Source organism: Thunnus albacares, chromosome 12 (assembly GCF_914725855.1).
Source record: "Thunnus albacares chromosome 12, fThuAlb1.1, whole genome shotgun sequence".
Lineage (NCBI taxonomy): Eukaryota > Metazoa > Chordata > Actinopteri > Scombriformes > Scombridae > Thunnus > Thunnus albacares.
This window is the reverse complement of record NC_058117.1, coordinates 19,108,157-19,129,198: the sequence shown is the minus strand read 5'-3', so window position 1 is coordinate 19,129,198 and position 21,042 is coordinate 19,108,157. Positions and strand designations below refer to the sequence as shown.

Genomic DNA, 21,042 nt, shown 5'->3' with positions numbered 1-21,042 from the left:
TGTATACTACTATGTGTTAAAAGGAATTAGTATTTGCCTTGGGAAGTCAAAACCGGCCTTCTGTTGCCTGTTTGGTGGCATATGTATATGACACTAAATTGTGTTTTAATTGACTATCTATATACTGATATGATGTAAATTTGGATTGTTATCGTTTAACATGATTTCTTTTGTGCATGTCAATCATACCCTACTTTTTTTTACCTGGCTTGCTTCCTGAAAAAAAAAACTACATTTTTAGTCCCTATTTTTTTAAAATAAAAATTCCAATATTTCTGTATGTCAGACATTAAATGCCTGTCTCTGTCTTGATATGAGATGAAATAGATAGATAGCTAGATAGATAGCTAGCTAGATAGATAGATAGATAGATAGATAGATAGATAGATAGATAGATAGATAGATAGATAGATAGACAGATAGTTGACTTTATCAATCCCCGGAGGGAAATTAAATCGTCATAGCAGCCAGATACATTAAATTACAGATGACGACAGGTACGGTATTTAAATATTTAAATACAGTCAAATATTTAGTCAAATATTCCAGTGTGCAAAGAGTAATAGTTTTTAGTTAATATGGTATTCAGGTGTAGTGCGTCACCAGCGTCGGTTAGTGGCAGCACTGAAGGAACATTTTGTCTCCGCCCAAAACAAATAATCAGACGAAGAAGAAACCAACAACAAAATATGCGAAAGTTTACCTGAACTGACACTTCGATTCGGTCTTTTCAGTAAGAGGGATGGGGCTCTTACCAGAGAGAAGCAGTTTATGTGTACTTTTCCTCCTTATACTCCTGTCAGAAGGACATTTTCGATGGGTAAGTGTAATTTTACGTCCGTGTTCTCGTGACTAAAACATGACTCAGCTCAGTTCGCCGTTGCTAGTGTGATGTTAATCTGGGGCGGCTAGCGAAATTTAGAGTCAGGTTAGTGTAGCTATTTGTTTCCTCTGGTTAAAGATAGACAGTAATTGGTTTAATGGTGGCTCAAACAAGACAGCTAATGCTAGCTGGAAACGTTAACGTAACCGAAAACCTGAAATGCAGAACATAAGACGTTAGCTTTGACGTTTCTCTGAGGCAGGCAGTGCTTCTAGTACAGGATCTAACTGTTCGTCTACACTCGAAGCTGGGATCAAGAAGTTTCATTATGCCATTCCTTGACAGATCAAAATCCTTTCTCTGTTTTTACTATGAAAAAAAACTAAATGTGTTACTGCTTCTTAATGTTGTGATTGTTATCGGATTATTTTTTTAAAAGCAGAGATGGTTTGGAGCCAAATAAATTGACTATATCAGTTTCATCTTGTAATTATGTTTTTATTGGGATAATAGTGTCATTGTAATAAAATGTGGAAGCTGAGTGTTACTGGGTCATTAAACAGTTGCCTTAAAGTAACGTTATAAGTAAGAAGAAGTAAGATCAGTACTAATATAAAAAGTAAGTACATAGCAGAAGGGAAAGTACATTAGAAGATAAAAATAAATAATGACTATGTAAGCATAAAATTAAACTGCATATGGAAAAACAAAACTTAGCAAGTACCTGAGCATCACCCTGGAGTGTACTTCACATGATTCACATTAAACAAATAATGGACATAAAGGTGTAATACAGGTACAAAATCCAACTTACCCATATCTTCCACTTGTCATCATCGATTGATTGGTGAAGATTTAATTTCAAAACAAGCTGGTCTCTGCTTTATGCATTTGATTTGAAGTAATCAGATTTAAATAGTGCCCACTTGTCATCAGTAGCCTAATAGCTCTTTTGCATTGACTGCATTGTTTGTACTCCATCTCATCAGGTTATTTGGTCAAATCACTGAGAAACTATGCTAAAACTTCAGGTCTGATTAATCATTACTGTAATGAGATAAGTTATCAGCGTCCTTGTAAAACAAGGATGTGGGATGAGTAAAAAAGTATTGATTATTTAGAGGGTGGAGTGGATAACCATAAACTTGTTTCGGTGCTGGTTTCTTTTGTGGGTTTGTGTTTGGTGCAACAGGTTTCTGTCATGTTTATGTAATTGTCCTTGCACACTGTTCATGTTCTGACCCTTCATAGTATGGCGCTGGTCATTTTTGACCCAGCTGAAGTATCCCTTTATAATTAGTCCCTATAGCAAACTTTGAACCACAAATGCATTTAGTATCCATATATATGTTATCAGTCATTAATAAATGCATGATTTAGCCGTCATTAATGTTTCAGAGAGCAGAGAGAGTGTTTTCTTTATGTTTGATACTATTCGTTTATAGAGAAAATACATTTGCAATCGTACTATATTATGATCTCATGTTATCTAAAACAGAGGAAAAAACAGCCATAATTATTTCTATTCTAATTTTATTGAAAGTGAAGTATGGTAGGTTACGGTAGGTCAATTGTACACAATCAACTCTGCATTGAGTGTATTAGTTATAAAACAAAACAACAAACTGATTTGCTGATTTCAAACAAACAACACTGCAAAAACATTACTTTTACAGTCTGTTTTTGTTGTGCAGAAGTTGCATCTTCCTCTCTTTTGTCCCCATGTGAAATTGACCGTGGGACTGCAGATTGATCAGGGCAAGATTCAGTTTACTGTACATGCTGCTGTGGCTGTTGGTGTTGGGGGGAAGATGGTGCTGCAAAGGCAACACCATCTTGCAGAGAAATTACAAGGGCCTTTCCTCCATTTTCTCTAAGTGTCCTCCTTTTTCATCTTGGAGTTACAGATCCACAAAAGCACTCCTTCCACTCCGCCAAATCAGTAAAATAGGGGCTCAGGTACTTTTTATAGCACTATGAAAGCTGACCTCCACTACAGGGAGGACTATGACTGTTGGTCGCCTGGTAATTGATGGGTTTGATTTGTTACTTTGTACAGGCTTGTTAGGGGGAGCAGATGCCCACCTGGGTGGGAAACCTGGCAAATGTAGCATTATTTTGGGAACACGGACAGTTCTCATGACACTGCCTTGAGCTCTCTCCCCATTGTACCAAAGACAGAAATACACACACATGCCAGTCTGTAGTTTCACTGCTTCAAGAATCCCCATAACCACCCTTTACCTTGATTTAACCCCCTCTTGTGTCTTTAAAATCACTTTGGATAAATATGGGTCATATTTGACCTGGAACACCCTCTATGTGTTAATATTTATACCAGCAGCACAAAAATAAATAATTTTGTAATATTTCCATTTTTGTATATTCTGGGCCACTTTAGGAAAAGTCATAAAATTTCAGGTTTAAAGAACGTCATTTAAGGTGCTTTTACTGCTTTCAAATGTCAAGATGGGTCAGATTTGACCCAAACAACAATATGTGAGGGTTTTGGTTCTTATTCAATATAAACAAGTCTCTTTCTCTGAGTTGTGAGTCTTTCAAGTTGACTTTGTAAAAATAGCTAGTATAGTTACAGTTCTGTCTCCGTCTGCTACTGCATAAAACCCCAACTGAGGAAATGGTGACATCTGAATCTTGTCCTTTAACTCAAAACCACAAGACACAAGTAGGCCAGAGTGTGACACTGGGCTTACTCATAAAACAGTTTGTAGAGTAAGTGAATTAACTTCCCTAAGTCACCCCCCTCAACAAAAACATGTGAGGACTATGATGCTGAATAGACAGATAATGGAAAAGTTGAACTGCAGAAGCTATGAAAGGTAATAAAATCTATTGAACACTTTAAAAAAATATATTGTTCAATGTATTTTATCTTACAAGTGCACAAAAAAGGTCATTGTAGCTGTAACAAAAACTGTCCCACTGTTATTTGCAGTTGCCATAGCAATCTGACCACAGTATGTGTTGGGTTAGTCATATTAACAATGTGCGATATGACTAAACTAAGGGCCGCTCTGTCGTTTCTCTGTACTCTTCAAATGTCTGATTTACTAGGGAACCTTTTTTGCAGAAGTGAGATTCTTATTTTCAGACACCCAAAGCATGAGATATTAGAAACACAGGAAATGAAACATTATCAGAGGTTTAACCTGGCAAATATAAAACCTCGAGGTAAAAAGGTTCATCTGCAAATCACAATGGTTACGTCCTTTTGACTCACCAAAACTAAGTCACATGTTCTCATTCTCAGAAGATAAAAAAGTAGACTCTCAGAAAAAGGCTACATAATATTCATCAGACTATATGAGCTGTATTTTGAAAGGCTAAATGAATTTGCTCTGTAAACACACTGCACAAATGATCTTTATGTTTTTGTTGTCTCACTATCAGGTTGGGGCCCAGCACTGTGTGTGGTACGGTGAGTGCGGCGAGTCCGCAAAGGTGCCTGGAAAAAAGTACAACTGCAACTACACCGGTCCTCCTATGCCGCTACAAGATGAGGGTTATGACCTTCTCAAGGTACACATCTTGATGTTTTTGTCCAGTTATGGTTTTCAGATGATGCCCATCCCAAACGTCTGCATCATACTTCTGCTTTCCAGCGGTGCTTTATTTTTATACCGCGGAAAAAGTCTATCAAAGTGACGTCACTGCTCTTTTTGTTTACATGCAGGAGCTTTGTCCTGGGTATGACTATGGAAACCGAAGTCTCTGCTGCAATGTTGACCAATTGCGCACTCTCAAAGGGAGTCTCCAGCTTCCCCTTCAGTTCCTGTCTCGGTATGCACTGTTTTTATAAAATTAACTAATGAGGCGCATGACTTTCTTGGAAGGGCATCATTATTCCTCCTCTGAATTTCTGTTCACAGAGAGTAGGCTGTTGGTCCTTCTAAAACTTCAAGTACATGTTGTGCTCGAATGTTATATGTTGTTCTAACTCTGCAAAGCTTCGGTGTTGCATGTTGCTAATAAGGGGTTAAAGACAGACAGAAACAGGCTCATAGTCCAAATGACTATCATTTGCCAAGACTGGCATGTTTTCTTATCTTTGTAGATTTTTTTCTTTTTACTTTACCTCATTTTTTACCACCATGCTTCTTTCCTTACAATTATTAAACGCTCTTAAACCTTAAATTGTTTTATTATTCTGTTTGTTTGTTTTTTTCTTAATTATTCTGCATCTGACACTCACTGCATCTGTGTACAGGTGTCCCGCCTGTTTCTTCAATCTGATGAACCTCTTCTGTGAGCTGACATGCAGCCCCCACCAGAGTCAGTTCATGAATGGCACCAAGTTCAATGAGTCCAATGTTGTGGAAGTGCAGTACTACATCGGACAAACGTTCTCTAACGGTGAGTTCACACAGCAGTAGCCAGATGTTTCTTAAATGTTAAAAAAATGTTAAAAACATCTTTTTTCATGGTTTCCCAAATCTCAGCCTCTTGATATATTTAAAAAATTATGCCAAATAATAAGCAACATGTGCCTGGCATGAGGAAACAGTTTCTATTTGAACATGAAGTCATGCTCTCAATTGGGTAATTCTGTGGGTAACTAAAAGTCATGACTGTTAAATTTGTGGTCAGATGCAAGAGTGAATGGGTACATTAATTGAAAGTAACTCTCGAGTTTTTGCCACAAAATAACCAAATCGGGCTTTTTCAGCCATGTACAATGCCTGTAAGGACGTCCAGGCTCCATCTAGCAATGTGAAGGCCTTATCACTGCTGTGTGGCAAGGATGCAAAGGACTGCAATGCTACTAACTGGATCCAGTACATGTTCGATATTAACAATGGACAGACTCCCTTTCCTATCGTCCCGATCTTCTCAGGTAAATAATTTTTTTTCATTGTACTTCTGTATACTTGCTACAGAAAAAATATCTCTCCTGCTTTATTTCTTTAAGTTAAATACATTCTTCATCATTTTTAACTGTCTAATGCCTTTGTCACATCTACTCTTTAGATGATTAATCCAGCATGCATATTTTGCTGTTTTCTAGATGTCCCAGTTTCTGGTTACACTCCCATGAACAACAAGACATATGACTGCACAGAGGGCCTGGAGGACGGCTCAGGTCCCTGCTCCTGTCAGGACTGCACAAAGGCCTGTGGTCCCAAACCTGTCCCTCCCCCTCTCCCACCTCCCTGGACTATCCTTGGTATGGATGCCATGACTGTCATCATGTGGATCTCTTACATGGCCTTCCTGCTTATCTTTATTGGTGCTGTGCTAGCAGCTTGGTGTTACAGGTAAAAGACTTTTCGTTTGTGGCGTATATTCTGTCGGGATCCGTATCATACATCTGTGATGATAATATTTTGGTTCTGATGCTTGCCTTTTGAAGTGAATATCTAATTGGCTTGTGTGGTTCTTTGTGCATACAGGAAAAGGACAATCATGTCTGAGTATGGCCCCATATTGGACAGCAATAACCCACTGTCTCTCAACAGTGACGATCCTGACCAAGGTAACTCACACATGATTTAAATTATTGTTCTTCTTTCTGTAAACAGTTTGTCATACCAACAATTGCATTGCACTGTAGGTAGTAATAACAATCTCTTATCATTGCCACATGACACAAACTAAATCTCATTGTATTTCTCTCTGTAGTATACGCATCCTGTTGTGAAACGCTGGGAGAACGCTTTGAGAATGCACTGCGGATTCTCTTTACCTCCTGGGGTTCCTTCTGTGTGCGGCATCCCTCTCTGGTCATACTGGGCAGCCTGATACTGGTGGTAGCCTCCTCTGGTGGCCTGGTCTATATGCGCATTACCACCGACCCCGTTGAGTTGTGGTCGTCTCCAAGCAGCCAGGCACGCCAGGATAAGGACTACTTTGACAGCCACTTCGGACCCTTCTTTAGAACTGCACAGCTCATTATAACCACTCCCATCAATGACACTTTCATCTACTCCCCCTACTTCGGAGGATCAGATGTCCCATTTGGAGCCATCCTTCGCAAAGATATCCTTCACCAGGTGGGTTTAGTCAGAGAGGCAAACTTGGAAGATTGGTTGTGAGCGATATTGATTAGTCTGTTGTTATTAAGCCACTGAGCGTTTTGTGTATAAGCTGTTGTTTCTGTTATGAGGATTCAAAGAGACACATCACCACGTTAGATAAAAATGGGACATTGGAAGAGCAGCTGCATCTCTGAAACTGTGGTTTATCGGTTCTCCTTTCTTTTCCTCCTCATTTTTTCTAACCATAACCAACCAGGTGCTGGATCTGCAGCTTGCCATTGAAGGCCTTGTCGCCACATACGAGGGGAAAAACGTTACCTTGAAGGACATTTGCTTGGCTCCTTTGGCCCCATACAATGACAACTGTACGATCTTGAGTGTCCTCAACTACTTCCAGAACAGCCACACTGTGCTGGACCACAGCATTGGAGATGACTTCTTTGTCTACGCTGACTTTCACAGCCACTTCCTCTACTGTGTCAGGTGATTTTTTTTCTCAGTTGCTTTCTTCTTTTTCATGTGTTTACAAATAAGCTCATGCAGTCTTTAGATTTAGCCTTTCCTCGCAGTTTTTTTAGTTGCCAGCAAATATCTGCTCGCAGTCGAGGAAAAGGTTAAAACCTAAATTAGTGTAAAACATCTGCAGCTCACGAGAATCTGGTTTCTCCAGGTGCAGGCATTTGCATTTTCTCAATACCGTTGTGGGTGAAAGTTTCTTCTTAAAATAGCCCAACCATAGTTCCGCATTGGCTGTCATGACGTGTTTCCATATGAGTTGTTCTTAACTGTACTATAATGAATTTCAAGTAATTCCTAATGACAGTTGATTGTAATTTTTGTAGGCTTCTAACTATGTTTTTGTTTTTCATCTTAAAGTGCACCAGCGTCCCTCAACGACACCACTCTCCTCCATGATCCCTGTCTTGGCACTTATGGAGGCCCCGTCTTCCCTTGGCTGGCGCTTGGAGGCTATGACGGTGAGCTGGATAAACATTTGTTGAAGAGCATAGAAACTGAAAATAGATATTGTTTTTCATTTACGGAGATTATAAAGTTATATAGTCTGTCTAGAACCTCTTTTATTGCAGTAAGAGAAATAACCTATGCTCTTTGGTCACTGAATTTCTGTACCAATTTCTGTATCAACTTTCCACTTGTGATTGCGTACAACTAAAGTTGTATCAACAACACTGTCGCTGCAGTTAGTAATGATTTGGAATTGTTGGTATTACTGAAGTATCTATAATAGCAATAAGAAGGGTATTTACAGTATAATCACTTTTGTGCAGCAGTTACAGTTACACGTTTGCTGTTTAAAATTATCATTTATCTTAATTAACTGCCAGATCTATAATATTTGTTATTGTGTTTGATACAGACAATGGTTTAGGTAATGTTTAAATTTTTTTTCGTACTACAGAAACCAACTACAACAATGCCACTGCTCTAGTGATCACTTTTCCACTCAACAACTACCTGAACGACTCTGTCAGGATGGGCAAAGCTCTGGCATGGGAGAAAGAGTGAGACATCAATCTTTTTCTAAAATTAGTCAGACCTCTTTTAGCTGGCATCAGTAAAAGTTACTTTTCGTGGTCTATTTATGTACTTACTGTGTTTTTGTGTGTGTGTGCATGCGCGCATTTCAGATTCATCCACTTCATGAAAAACTTCAAAAACCCCAACCTGACCATAGCCTTTAACTCAGAGAGGAGTGTTGAAGATGAACTCGACAGAGAGAGCAACAGTGACATCAGCACCATAGTAATCAGTTATGCCATTATGTTCATCTACATCTCCCTGGCCCTGGGTCACATCTACAGCTTCAAGAGAGTAATGGTAAGAGACTGAGCGCTTATTCATTTACGTAATTGTTTTCATAGTTTTACATATTACTCAATGGAATTCCTTTTTCCTCATTGCGACATAGGAGCTTGACAAATGGCTGTGAGTCAGCAGAACTTGTAAAACATGCTTGACAACTTCCTGCCGTTCGAACGTTAAAGGGAACAGCTAAAGAAAGAAGATGACTGATCCTCTTATCTTTTTTTTTGCCCGCACAGGTGGACTCTAAGATTTCTCTGGGTATAGCAGGTATCCTGATCGTGCTGAGCTCTGTGGCCGCCTCACTGGGCATCTTCAGCTATGTTGGTATCCCGCTCACACTCATTGTCATTGAGGTCATTCCCTTCCTGGTGTTGGCTGTTGGAGTGGATAACATCTTTATTATAGTTCAAACATACCAGGTACCTTCATATCTTATACCCAGTTATTTGTTGTGTGGTTTAATGCGTATGTACATCCATATTGATCATTAACTCAACTGTGCTTGTTTTATTGTATGGTTTATTTTTTTTAAAAAAGAGATCATATTCTCAGTGCCATTATCTTTCTTTCAGATAAAAGATTAACTTGCATGCTTTTTTTTTTTCATTTTAATATCTGAACAGAGAGATGAGCGGATGCCTCAGGAGGAACTTCACCAGCAGATCGGTCGTATTCTTGGAGACGTTGCCCCCAGCTTGTTACTCTCCTCCTTCTCTGAGACGGTGGCCTTCTTCCTGGGTAAAATGGATCATTTATGAAATACAATTTGTAATATAAACTATGAAATATGTGTTCTTAATGATATTGTTCCAACTCGAATTAAGAAAATCATTTTAGTGGAAAAGATTGACACAGTTGCCACAAAAAGTGCCATCATGTCATAGTCACATGCTGATAATACTCTTTCCTCTGCAGGAGCCCTGTCCAACATGCCTGCAGTGAGGACTTTCTCTCTTTTTGCTGGCTTGGCTGTTTTTATTGATTTCCTGTTGCAGATCAGTTGCTTTGTCAGCTTGCTCGGCTTGGACGCCAGAAGACAGGAGGTGAGACTGTGGGGAAAACGGTGGCAACATTCATGATGATATGTAAGGTTTTAGATGGTCAGGGACTACAGCTTTTAACAGCCCACTGGTTTTATGCTGCACAGCTCCAACCAAACACTGCACTAGCTAATTTCACTGATTAGTCTCTGGTTGAAATTAATCAGTGCAGTGACTGGAGTGAAAACCTGCTGTTGGGCGTCACTGACACATGGTTGAGAATACGTTCTAAATAATTACACTTATCAAATGCTGTGTTATCTGTTGTGTTTAAAAGGGGAATCGCCTTGACATCCTCTGCTGTGTGAAGCTGCCAGAAGGTCAGGAAACGAAAACAGACGGCTTACTCTTCCGTTTTTTCAAGAAAGTCTATGCCCCATTCATTCTCAAAGAGTGGGTGCGACCGATCATAGTAAGTATCTCATAGACACTTTGTCACGCACATCTGTCTGATCATAATATGTATCTCATAGACACTTTGTCACGCACATCTGTCTGATCATAGTATGTATCTCATAGACACTTTGTCACACACATCTGTCTCTAGAGATGTCAACAGAACAGCTGCCCCTCTTTTGTGTTGCAACACATGTGTTTTCATTGAGTAGAATGTAGTGTTTGTTCATTATATGATAATTGTTTTTCTTCATTAAGGTTTTTTTTTTCATCTTTCCTTGTTTAGGTGGCCGTGTTTGTAGGAATACTCTCCTTCAGTATTGCTGTGGTGAATAAAGTAGATATCGGACTGGACCAGAAACTCTCCATGCCTGATGTAAGTCTTCACAGTGTCCATCACCTGTGTGTGTTCATGGGTTGCTAGTAGACACTGTTTGGACCAGAGCTTCTTAATCAGATGTGGAAACACTTCTCAACAATTTAGTTACTGCTCCCATCAGTTGTCAGAGAAGCTAAATCAATCATGTGTCATGTGGTTTGGCTTCATGAATTAATTTAATACAGAATGTATGTGATATCCCGGCTTGCACTCCTGTACATGTGGAGGTCTATTCTGACAGTCTGTCTCTTCATCAAGGACTCTTACGTGTTGGACTACTTTAAGAACTTGAGCGAGTATCTCCACACTGGAGCTCCAGTGTACTTCGTGGTGGAGGATGGTCTCAACTACAGTAGCCTGGAGGGTCAGAATCTTGTGTGTGGAGGGGTGGGCTGCAACAATGACTCCCTGGTCCAACAAGTTTACGCCGCCTCACTCATCAGTGACTAGTAAGTCTCAGATACATGTTCTCAGAACAAAATTCATAGATGGTTTAATCGCACGAGACAAACTTGGTATTTAAATGAAAAATCAAAAATTTGCTTTTGGAAATTGTCCTGTTTGTCAAACCTTATTTTAAATATACAGCATGCTTTTTAATATGTGACAGCCACATACCACAGCCTGAAAACTTGCTTAGATCAGACAAAGATCATAAAAGAATTATAGTCACTATAATCCAAACAATGATGACTTCACTTTTGCTTTTGCTTCTAGCACAACCATTGCCTTCACTCCGTCCTCCTGGCTGGATGACTACTTTGACTGGGTGAAGCCTCAGTCCACCTGCTGTCGATATTATAACAGCACAGGGGCCTTCTGCAATGCCTCGGGTAAATTTTTTATCCAATGTCAACATACTTTGAAGCCTTGTGTAGTGATTCCAATGTTTGACTTAAGTTACCAGTTAACATTTTTGCCATGTTTTCATGCAGAAAACACAGTGAAACAACTTTCAGGACATTATTTGAAAAAAATAGCAGAAATAATGCAATATAAAACTAAATTTTAATGTAATTATAGTTCAAGTATTATGTATTGTATTGTTTTTTTGTAATAACTATGAGTGACTGAAAGTAATTCAAGTTTAACAGGATCACAATATTCTGGCATTAATCTGCATAGATGATAATTAATGCAGCAAATTGAAGTATTCCTTTATTAATAGATTCCTAGTTCATAAAATGACTTGTTTACAGTTAAAAGTCACCTTGGAGTGTCAGCATAGGACAGTTTATTTGAGGAGGGAGAAAAGGGGAAAACAATCAAAGGAAAGGAAAAAGGAAAAACAATCAAACCATGAAATTCTTTGCCCACATGGCTTTGGTTTTTAAAATGAATGCAGTTTCATGAATGATATCATGATCACCAAAATGTCAAATTCCTACATGTTGCTTCAATGTTTAAAAAAAGACTTGTTATTCTGCTATTGCACCGTTTTATGCCTGCACTGCGTTGATTTATTGGCAGTTCTCATTGTGCAGCTTTGAGGTCGTTGTTTATTTGATTCATGTTTCACTGGTCTCACTGTGACTGAAAAGATTTGATTCACAGAAGTCAAAGGCATGTAGTTTTTAGGAGTTGGTGTCGTCTTACAGACCAGAGTTGAATTATTTCTCACATCCTGTTGGATATTGTTTTCCAGTGGTAAACTCATCCTGCGTTCACTGTCGGCCCATGACTCCCAGCGGAAAGCAGAGGCCCGTTGGAGACGACTTCATGCGGTTTCTACCCATGTTCTTGTCAGACAATCCTAACGTCAAGTGTGGAAAAGGGTAATTTTATAGCTCTGTTAGTTCTGTTTTCATTATTGAAAACACATGAGATGCCGTTACATTCTTTAACTTTCACTTCTGTTTCTTATATGTTTAAAAGTACCACATCACATTATACCAGTTTCATTGTGGTTTGTAATTTTCTCTTTTTTTCCCCCTCTGTATTCACAATGCTCCTCCAGGGGCCATGCAGCCTACGCCACAGCAGTTGATCTGCATCCCGACAACACAGGAGTCGGAGCCACTTACTTTATGACGTATCACACCATCCTGAAGGAGTCCCCAGACTTCATAGATGCTTTGAAAATGGCCCGAATCCTGGCTGAAAATATCAGTCAGTCCATGGACCACAAAGTTTTTGCCTACAGGTAAATCCTGCTATACTGCCTCTAGTGGTCTAGACTTTGCTTTATCTGCTGTATAAGTTATAGGATTTTTACCGTTGTCTTTGTAGAGCTTCTGTCTGAAAGTAATGAGTTTCACCCACTGTTTTCTGTGGACATTTTCTATGTTGAAATACTTGTAGCTAAAGGTTTGTTTGTTTTGCACTCAATGTTCAAGGATACTGACGGGAGGAAAGTAGGTCATAGATAAGCACACAGCAAAGAAAACATTATAAATGTAACCTTAAGTACTGAAGCAATCTTCCTGTCCCCTGTATCCTATATAAACGAACAGTCACGCCACCACTAATGTAGATCACAACCTCAGGTACAGAGGTCGTCCCCAATATTCCAAGAAAAAGTAGTTTGCAGATACAAAATTAGATTTGTTACGTCTATTTATTGTTAGAATAATTTGACTCATAAGTCTCCTTTGAAATGCATGACTGGATAATATAATAAAAGATAATTTTCTTTGATTGAAAGAACATGTATCTACTAAAAAGAATGGAAATAATAGTTTACATACTGTAGTATAGACTTGTCCTTTCCAAAATAGTAACTGGATTATCATTATTGTGAATAATGGCTGCTCACTTTCTTCACACTCCCTTTCACATCCTGCTAATATGTATACATCTTTTCTTCTTTTACAGCGTGTTCTATGTGTTTTACGAGCAGTACCTGACCATCGCATATGACACGGCTCTGAACTTGAGCGTGTCCCTGGCAGCCATATTTGTTGTGACGACAGTGTTGTTGGGCTTCGAGCTGTGGTCAGCCGCCATCGTCTGCATCACCATCGCCATGATCCTGGTCAACATGTTCGGCGTCATGTGGCTGTGGGACATCAGTCTCAACGCGGTATCGCTTGTGAACTTGGTCATGGTGAGAAGGAGCATGCAACACACAAACACATACAAATACAATGACCAGAATAGGAGAATAACGGGTAGTTTCTCAATTAATTGGAGCACAAGTTTGTCCCTTTTTTTTTTTTAAAACTGTGGCTTTGTTTACAATCTGTCTGGTCGTCTGACCCTTCCTGTCACTTACCCTAATGGACTCTGCTCTAGCAATGTCACCGTGCCTTTAGATGTCACAAGTATGTGCAAAGAAAATGTTGTTATAACCAGCTGGAAAGTAAAAGTCACTACAACTTGTCCTTAATCTCACCCATGAAATATTCAACACAAGCCAGCAAAAACTAACTTCAACAGTTTTGGCTTTCATCTCAGCGTTTCCATGTTTCTGTTGCTGACTTGTTTCCTGTCCTCTGTCTGTTGCAGAGCGTTGGTATTTCAGTAGAGTTCTGCAGTCATATCGTTCGAGCTTTTTCCATCAGCGTGAAGAAGGACAGAGTGGAGCGGGCTGAGGAGGCCCTGGCTCACATGGGAAGCTCTGTAAGTCCTCACCAAAACCACTAAAGGCAGTTTTTTTTCAATTAAAAGTATCAGCTACATGGTTTTGGACATGTTAGGAATGAAAAATGATTTTGCATGTTGATATTGTTGATACAGTAATTCTTTCAGAGGAAGCTTTAATTTACATGTCTGCTTTAGCTGAAAATAGTCATGTTGTTGTTAATATTTGATAAAGAATCTGTCATGAAATCATTTTGGTGCTTGGAACTGCCTGAATGTTAAGTTTACTGTTACCTTTTTGCAGGTTTTCAGTGGGATCACGTTAACAAAGTTCGGAGGTATCCTCATTCTAGCGCTTTCCAAGTCCCAGATCTTCCAGGTCTTCTACTTTAGGATGTACCTGGCCATAGTGCTGCTGGGGGCCACGCACGGTCTCATCTTCCTCCCTGTACTGCTCAGTTATATAGGTCAGTAATGTCATGTATTTAAAAGGAAAAGACAAGATTTAAGCACAAATTGAATGCTAGTTCATACTAAATGTAATACTGTATGTTCTGACTCTGACAGGTCCGTCAGTGAACAAAGCGAAGGTGTTTGCGGCTAACCAGCGCTATGCCGGTACAGAAAGGGAGTGCCTCCTCAACTACTAGCAAGCTGTCAGAGACAATGAACAGTGAACTAACTATCTGTCTGGGAGAGACTGTGTGGGTGTGCGCGCAAGCCATTTCTGCGATTACTGACACACTCATCATCGCTGCAACTACTATGCATGGATTTAACTCAGGAATATACCCAGGAGTAGGAGTACCAGAGGCCTTTCAGACTGCATACTTTGATTTCCTCAGAAGACTGTGGACCACCACCAATCCTCCTCCTCCTCACACTACAATACAGGCCTGACTTCAGCATTTGAAGCACGAGCGATACAAGCAGAACAAAGAGAAATAACACTTTTTAAAAGTGTGGAAGTAGCAGAGACATCACCACCACGATCAGTTTACAGACAAACTCTCAGTCGGTTCCATATGCTATGAGTTGTTTTGATTTAGGAAAACTCAAAAGGGTAAAACTGGTCAGTTTTTTCATGTTTTTTAAAATATATATACCAGAGAAAACGATGTATAAAAGGATTTTTTTTTTGAAAATAATGACTTTTGTAGAACTATGTGATGTTATGAATCATTTATCGCTTGGGGTACCACACACACTTGAGCTAACAGATAACAGAACTGATATCATAGGCCCTCATTATACTTGGCATTTACATGAATCTTAGGGCTTTGTCTATATACTGTATTATAGAGCAGGACAGTCAGTTGTAGCATTTTCAACCAGCAATAATGTGTTTCCTGTGCACATGAAGAAATTAGGATTTTTCTTTGCAATTTGTAAGTAGTAGTAATATTTTTTTATTGTTTTGACTCCACTCCAACCAACTGGATTTAAAATGAAACAATATCTATGAGGGCAAAGTGCTGACCTTCAGCTCACAGGGTTTTTTGGGATGTTCAGTTGTGTTGGAATCATTTCTACACGGATGTAGATGCAAACACGTTCAAAACTCAAACCTCATAGTCATTGTATTGGAATACAAAGCCAATACTGAGTAGTCCAAATATGTGTGCGCACTGCAATGTAGGTGTTGCATGTTGCTCTGCAAATCACATCCAGCCATGTCTTTTATTTCCACAAGCTATTTACATTATCCTGTGTCACATTTCATTTTTAGAGCTAGTTAATGTGCTTAGTGTCCATTATACTGTAAGTGTTTGCAGGACCAGATTGTTTTGGCTTTTATAAATGGTCACAGTAAAAAAAACCACTGTGTCCGTCCAGATACATGTTCATGCCAGGTGTAAAGGGTGCTATAATGCTAATAATGGTTTTACTGAAGTGTAAATGAAATATTTTAGTTACTGAACATGATTTTTGTTGCATTAAGAGTTGAGAGAGACAAAGCTTTATATATAACTGTAAATACACAGGACATCTGTATTCTTTCATGCAGAGTGTGTTCATACATAAGTCTGTAAAATACTGGATTAATAGTACAGTCGTGGGATTTTTCCATTCCTACACCTTTAAGTTATTATTGTTTTTAATTATGTTAACTATTGACATTTGGTTGTCATACATTGCTATGTGAAAACCCTCCTCCAGTGTCCTTGCAAATAATTCCTCTAGAGCAATCACTTGGGTTTGAAGGAGAACAGCAGGTTTAGTAGTGAGAGGGTTGGGACATCACTGGAAGAGGTTGTTAACATTTTACACAAGGTGTATAAAATCTGCAGGGACTTAAAGGAACAGGAACATTCCTTTTGTTTTAGTTTTCCGATGACACGGTAATGTTTTTTGGAATGTAAGAACAAGAATAAGAAAGTTTGAACCTGGATGTGAAAAATGTTAATGAGCAACTGACCAAGTTGTAACATTAATGCTGATAATTGTGCTTGTTAACAGTGCTGTGCATTGATATAGACGAATCATCACTCAACCTGAACATGATTGTAGAAAGAGAGACTAAAACAACAATTGGGATATTTTAGTTTTTAACAATTTTAACACATTAAAACTTTCTCTGAAAAGTATGTAGTGGAGCCTGATTCACTGTGGAGACGCCTCTTTGAATTGCTTTTTTTGTCCCTAAATATTTGAGCTATACTTATGTTTTTGCAGATGTACATTTGATTTTAAATGATGTAACACTGTCAGTAGAATGAAGTAAGAAGCTGCTGTAAAAGTTTCTCTTTAATCATATGTTGCTTTTCAGCTCTTGTCTGAAGAAAAATTTTTTGAACAAGTTCTGCCGTAGTTTTGTTGTTTTTTTTTGTGTTTTTTTTTTTTTTTTTAAAGGAATGCAATGCCACTTGCAGTAACTGCAGCCGATGCTTCTGCAGTAAAAAATCATGCATGTGCTGTCGTTGAGATTGTTCATACTGACCACAGTGTGGCGCCTGAATCCATTCATGGAGCTTTGCCTGCATCATGCCCTCTGTAGTGTAGTGGGAGTGACCTAATTTTTTATGTCTTGCAGAGAAGCAGCCTTGCAATGTTTTTACAGTGTCAGTGAACTGAATATATGCAGGACTCCAGTGTTTAAAATGCTAAGACAGCAGAGCATATTAATAAAAAAAAAACCATCTGATTGTTCTGCATCTAAATCTGAAGCTTTTGGGATATTTACACAAAAACTTGACTGGCCATCAGTCACTCACATCCCAACCGAACGTCGCTGCCAAACCCTCAGTTGTGCACTTCCTCCCAGCATGTATTGTTGTGACTGTCTGTCCAGCCCTGTTATCACACAAACCTCCACCTCATGACTTATTTATCCGCTGTCCTGTGAGAGCCGGGACTGTTCTTTGAATCTGGCTGAGAGATTAAAATATTAATTTCCTCTGCAGGTCTAGTGTGCTGTCTGCAGGGGGGAATATACAGGTTGTGAGAGTACTGTTATGTAAGATGTGCAGTGTTCGCCTCTCGCTAGACTCTGACCTGAGCCCATCTTTCATTATGACAATACCCTTGCTGGACGCCACCATTTACAGCAAAAGTGTTGTAGGTTAGAAAGGAGAAAGGAGAGCTGAGAAAAAAGGGGGGGGGATGCTAAATATGCATCGTTTTCTGACAACAGAATGGAAATGTCACATTTTTGGCTAAAAGCCAGTGACACCCTTAAATCAGGCTCACTGAAAATTGTCATGCTCTTGTGCATTCATTTAAAATATTAGCTAGACATATTCTGGAAGAGGTTTCTGAAATATTAAATGATATATGAATGCAAATAAAAAACTAAGTATTCTAAGAAAGTCAAAGTCAAAGTAGGAAATCCTGGATGACAAGTGAAACTAAAGATATTTCAAAACTGAAAGACAAGGTAAAAGCAATTGTGATTCAAAAGAGTGACATTTTAGTTATTATACAAATGGATTTTGTGACTATAGTTTATTGTTGATGCTTATTTTAGACTCAGTCTGTTGCATCAAGGTCACAGTTAGCTCTCCTAATAGCATATGCACTCACAGTGGGTTCATTTCAGTTTTTCAAAAAAAAGTTGTAGTACGTTGTGTAATTTCCTGCACACAACGTCACTCAGGATGAATTATTACGAAAGAAGTTCTCATTTTATAATTTGCTCCGGTAGGCTGAGCGCCAACTGAATCCCCCTCCCAGCTGTCTGAATGATGGTGACCCTGGATTATCAATCCCTGGAATTAATTTTTTCCCCCCTCTTAGATAACAGGACTAATATAGAGAATAATCTGCCAATAATCTGTTAACTAATACAACTCAAGAGCTGTAATTACAACAATCATGTTGTCAAATGTAACAGTTATGTGTGGGATACAAATGCTTTTATAGATCAAAAGTAGTTATATAAAAATGATTCCACAACAACTCATACATACTAACTGTTTAATATAATCATGGTCACATTTCCTTGATGTTGAAAGAAAAATAATTCCTCCAAGAAAGAGTGCACTTTTAGAAAATGCAATCAAGTCATATTTAGTGATATACCTGTTTAGAAATGTTAACTTTCTTCTTTTCACTGAAAAACCAAAAAACTGCTCATAAATCAAGCATTCCATAAGTTTGAATGTGAGTGCATAAGTCATGCCTCCTAATATAGTTTAGTGGAAGAGGACAATTTCTTCAGTAATGTGAATCATCACATCTGCTTCTAACTACTAGTAATTTACTTAGACAAACATTTCTCTAACAGGCCTGTGTAAGCCCTCAACTGATTCCCTGAACTTCCTCCCACAGTTGTCCTTGAACTCACATTGAAGCCACCTCTGCTTTAAAAGATGATCTGAGTGTTTTTTTTCCACAGATCCATCAATAAATAAGTGTAAGAAGCGTTTAATGTCCTGCTTTGCGTCACTGCTTTGGTTTTCTGTTACAGTGGGTTCAGTTGTCTCTGAAATAGACTCTTGGGGTGGAACAAAAGGGATTAGGTAGCCATGTCAAACATGAAGAGAGGATCAGATTTTCAGGTCCACCCCGCGGTGCTTTCCCCTCCTCACCGCCAGCCGGTGGTAGATGAAACACAACATTGCAGTTACTAAAGAGAGGGGTCAATGGATTTTAACAGATAACAGAGTCACCTGTTCACATTAGATACTTCTCTGTGCTTTGTGTAGATAACAAAAAAAAAATGAGCAAGTGTAGTCAATCTTGTAATATTGGTACTGAACAGAAGATAAGTTAATACACCATGAACCTCAGTGTTCACTACTTCCTTGTTTACAAATCACTGTAAAGGTGGAAAAGCCCTGAGTCACAGTATCATGACAGGAAAGGGGCAAAATGCCGTTTCAGCCAAATGTTGTTATTTTAAAGGGAAGGGCAATAGACCGCAGCTTGCCCCAAACGATGGTACACATATTTTCACAATGAGGGTCACTTATGTGTGAGCAGGGCTCAGGAAGGGCTGTCAATAGACCCCTTTATGAGGCGGTGAGGGGGGAATTAGGCCGTCAATGGAGGGGACTAAGCCACGTATGCCATGTGTCCACACTCGTGCCCGGCCTGTTTGTTTTGATGGCAGCACGAGACTGGCGTGACTGTGGGCCTTGTTTACGTTGGATGTGTGTCAGGCAGTGGAGAGTTCCCACTCGATGAGAAACCGAGCTCTCAGATTGCATCAGAGCCACAGGTGCAATCCATTTCCAGTCAGGGCTCCCGGAGTGACACCCAGTTTACTGTATTGAAATGATCGGTCCTGACAGTTTGAAAGCATGAGTTATTAATCAGTGGGGTGTTTCGGGTTTGTTTGTCAGCCTAACAAAATGAACCATGATTAAGCTGTTTCATAAAAGTCAACTCAGAGCTGAACTCAAATCTGTTTTAAAGGATGAGTTCACAGAGTTTTCCAGTCTGTCTTAAAACAATATTCTTTTGCTCATTGGAATATTGAAACTGTAAACATTCCTCCTTCATACTGACCATCAGAAGATCCCCTCTAAAGACACTTACAATGTAAGCAAGCGATGGGGGACAAAATCCTCAGTCCTTGATTTGAAAAAATGTTTATTTAAAATGTATTTAAAAGTTTATCTGTAGATAATATGAAGCTTCAGCTGTCCGAATTAGTCAAATAAAGTGGATATCTCCCACAGTTACAGTCTCTTTATTATAATATTCCCTCTTTGTGTGTCAACAGACTGTTTTCCTATTCAGCTGGAGTGGAAGGATTGTAACAAGAGAGAATTTGGCACCAAAATCCAGTAATTTTGAAAGTTATTGACTTGATTTGACTAATTTGGATGTAAACTTCATATTAGCTTCAAATAAACTTTTAAATACATTTCTGCACAGAAGGAGGGCTGGGGATTTTGTCCAACATCACTTACATTGATAGTGCATTATGAAGAGATCCCTTAATGGCCAGTATTAAAAGGTAGAATGATTACAGCAAGAAAAAACATGTGTCAATGTTCATTTGGGCACATGACTATTGTTTTAAGACAGACTCTAAAACATTGTGAACCCATTATTCAAGAACTCCAAGTTCATGAATTTGAAACTCAGAGACTTGAGACATTGAGCACAGATCACATTAATTCACAATAAAGAGAACTGTAAAGACATAACAGTGACGTTTGCAGCCACACAGCAGCACATATTAAACATATAATATGGAGAGTAAAATAATGAACCAAAAACAAAGAAAACCATGGCCATTTACAAAACAAAAAATAACTTTTGGCAGCATGATAAACACCAGCAGTGAGACTCTGACACAAGCAGAGATGAAGTCAGAACTGTTGTAATCTTGGCATCGTCGGTTCAAGTCTCATGTGAGTAATGTGAATTATCTGTGTATCAGAAATGCTGGAAAATAATGTGAAAGATGCAACATGACATTGAACAATTTTGAAAATATATAAGACCCCAGACCAGCAATTTATTTTTTTGCAATAAAATTGATGAAATAGCATTTTGTAACCAAAACTATTGTTCTTTACAAGTTGGATTTTTCTACTTACAAGTGATGTAGAATCCAGTCCAATGTAAAAATACTGTAAAACACCTTTAGATTGGTTGTCTGCC

At 38.8% G+C, this 21,042-nt stretch overlaps 1 protein-coding gene across 1 annotated transcript; it reads left to right on the top strand.

Annotated features, from left to right (window-relative positions):
• Positions 1-654: 654 nt before the first annotated feature.
• Positions 655-16,917, top strand: npc1 (Niemann-Pick disease, type C1). Its single transcript, XM_044368121.1, has 25 exons — positions 655-820; positions 4,235-4,363; positions 4,518-4,624; positions 5,052-5,197; positions 5,511-5,678; positions 5,850-6,099; positions 6,235-6,317; positions 6,464-6,834; positions 7,076-7,302; positions 7,696-7,796; positions 8,240-8,342; positions 8,469-8,658; positions 8,883-9,065; positions 9,270-9,384; positions 9,562-9,689; positions 9,964-10,098; positions 10,369-10,458; positions 10,720-10,910; positions 11,179-11,294; positions 12,107-12,236; positions 12,419-12,604; positions 13,276-13,507; positions 13,909-14,022; positions 14,288-14,450; positions 14,551-16,917. The coding sequence occupies exons 1-25, from the start codon at positions 743-745 to the stop codon at positions 14,631-14,633; spliced, it is 3,819 nt and encodes a 1,272-aa protein (XP_044224056.1). The 5' UTR covers positions 655-742; the 3' UTR covers positions 14,634-16,917.
• The last annotated feature ends 4,125 nt before the right edge of the window (positions 16,918-21,042 follow it).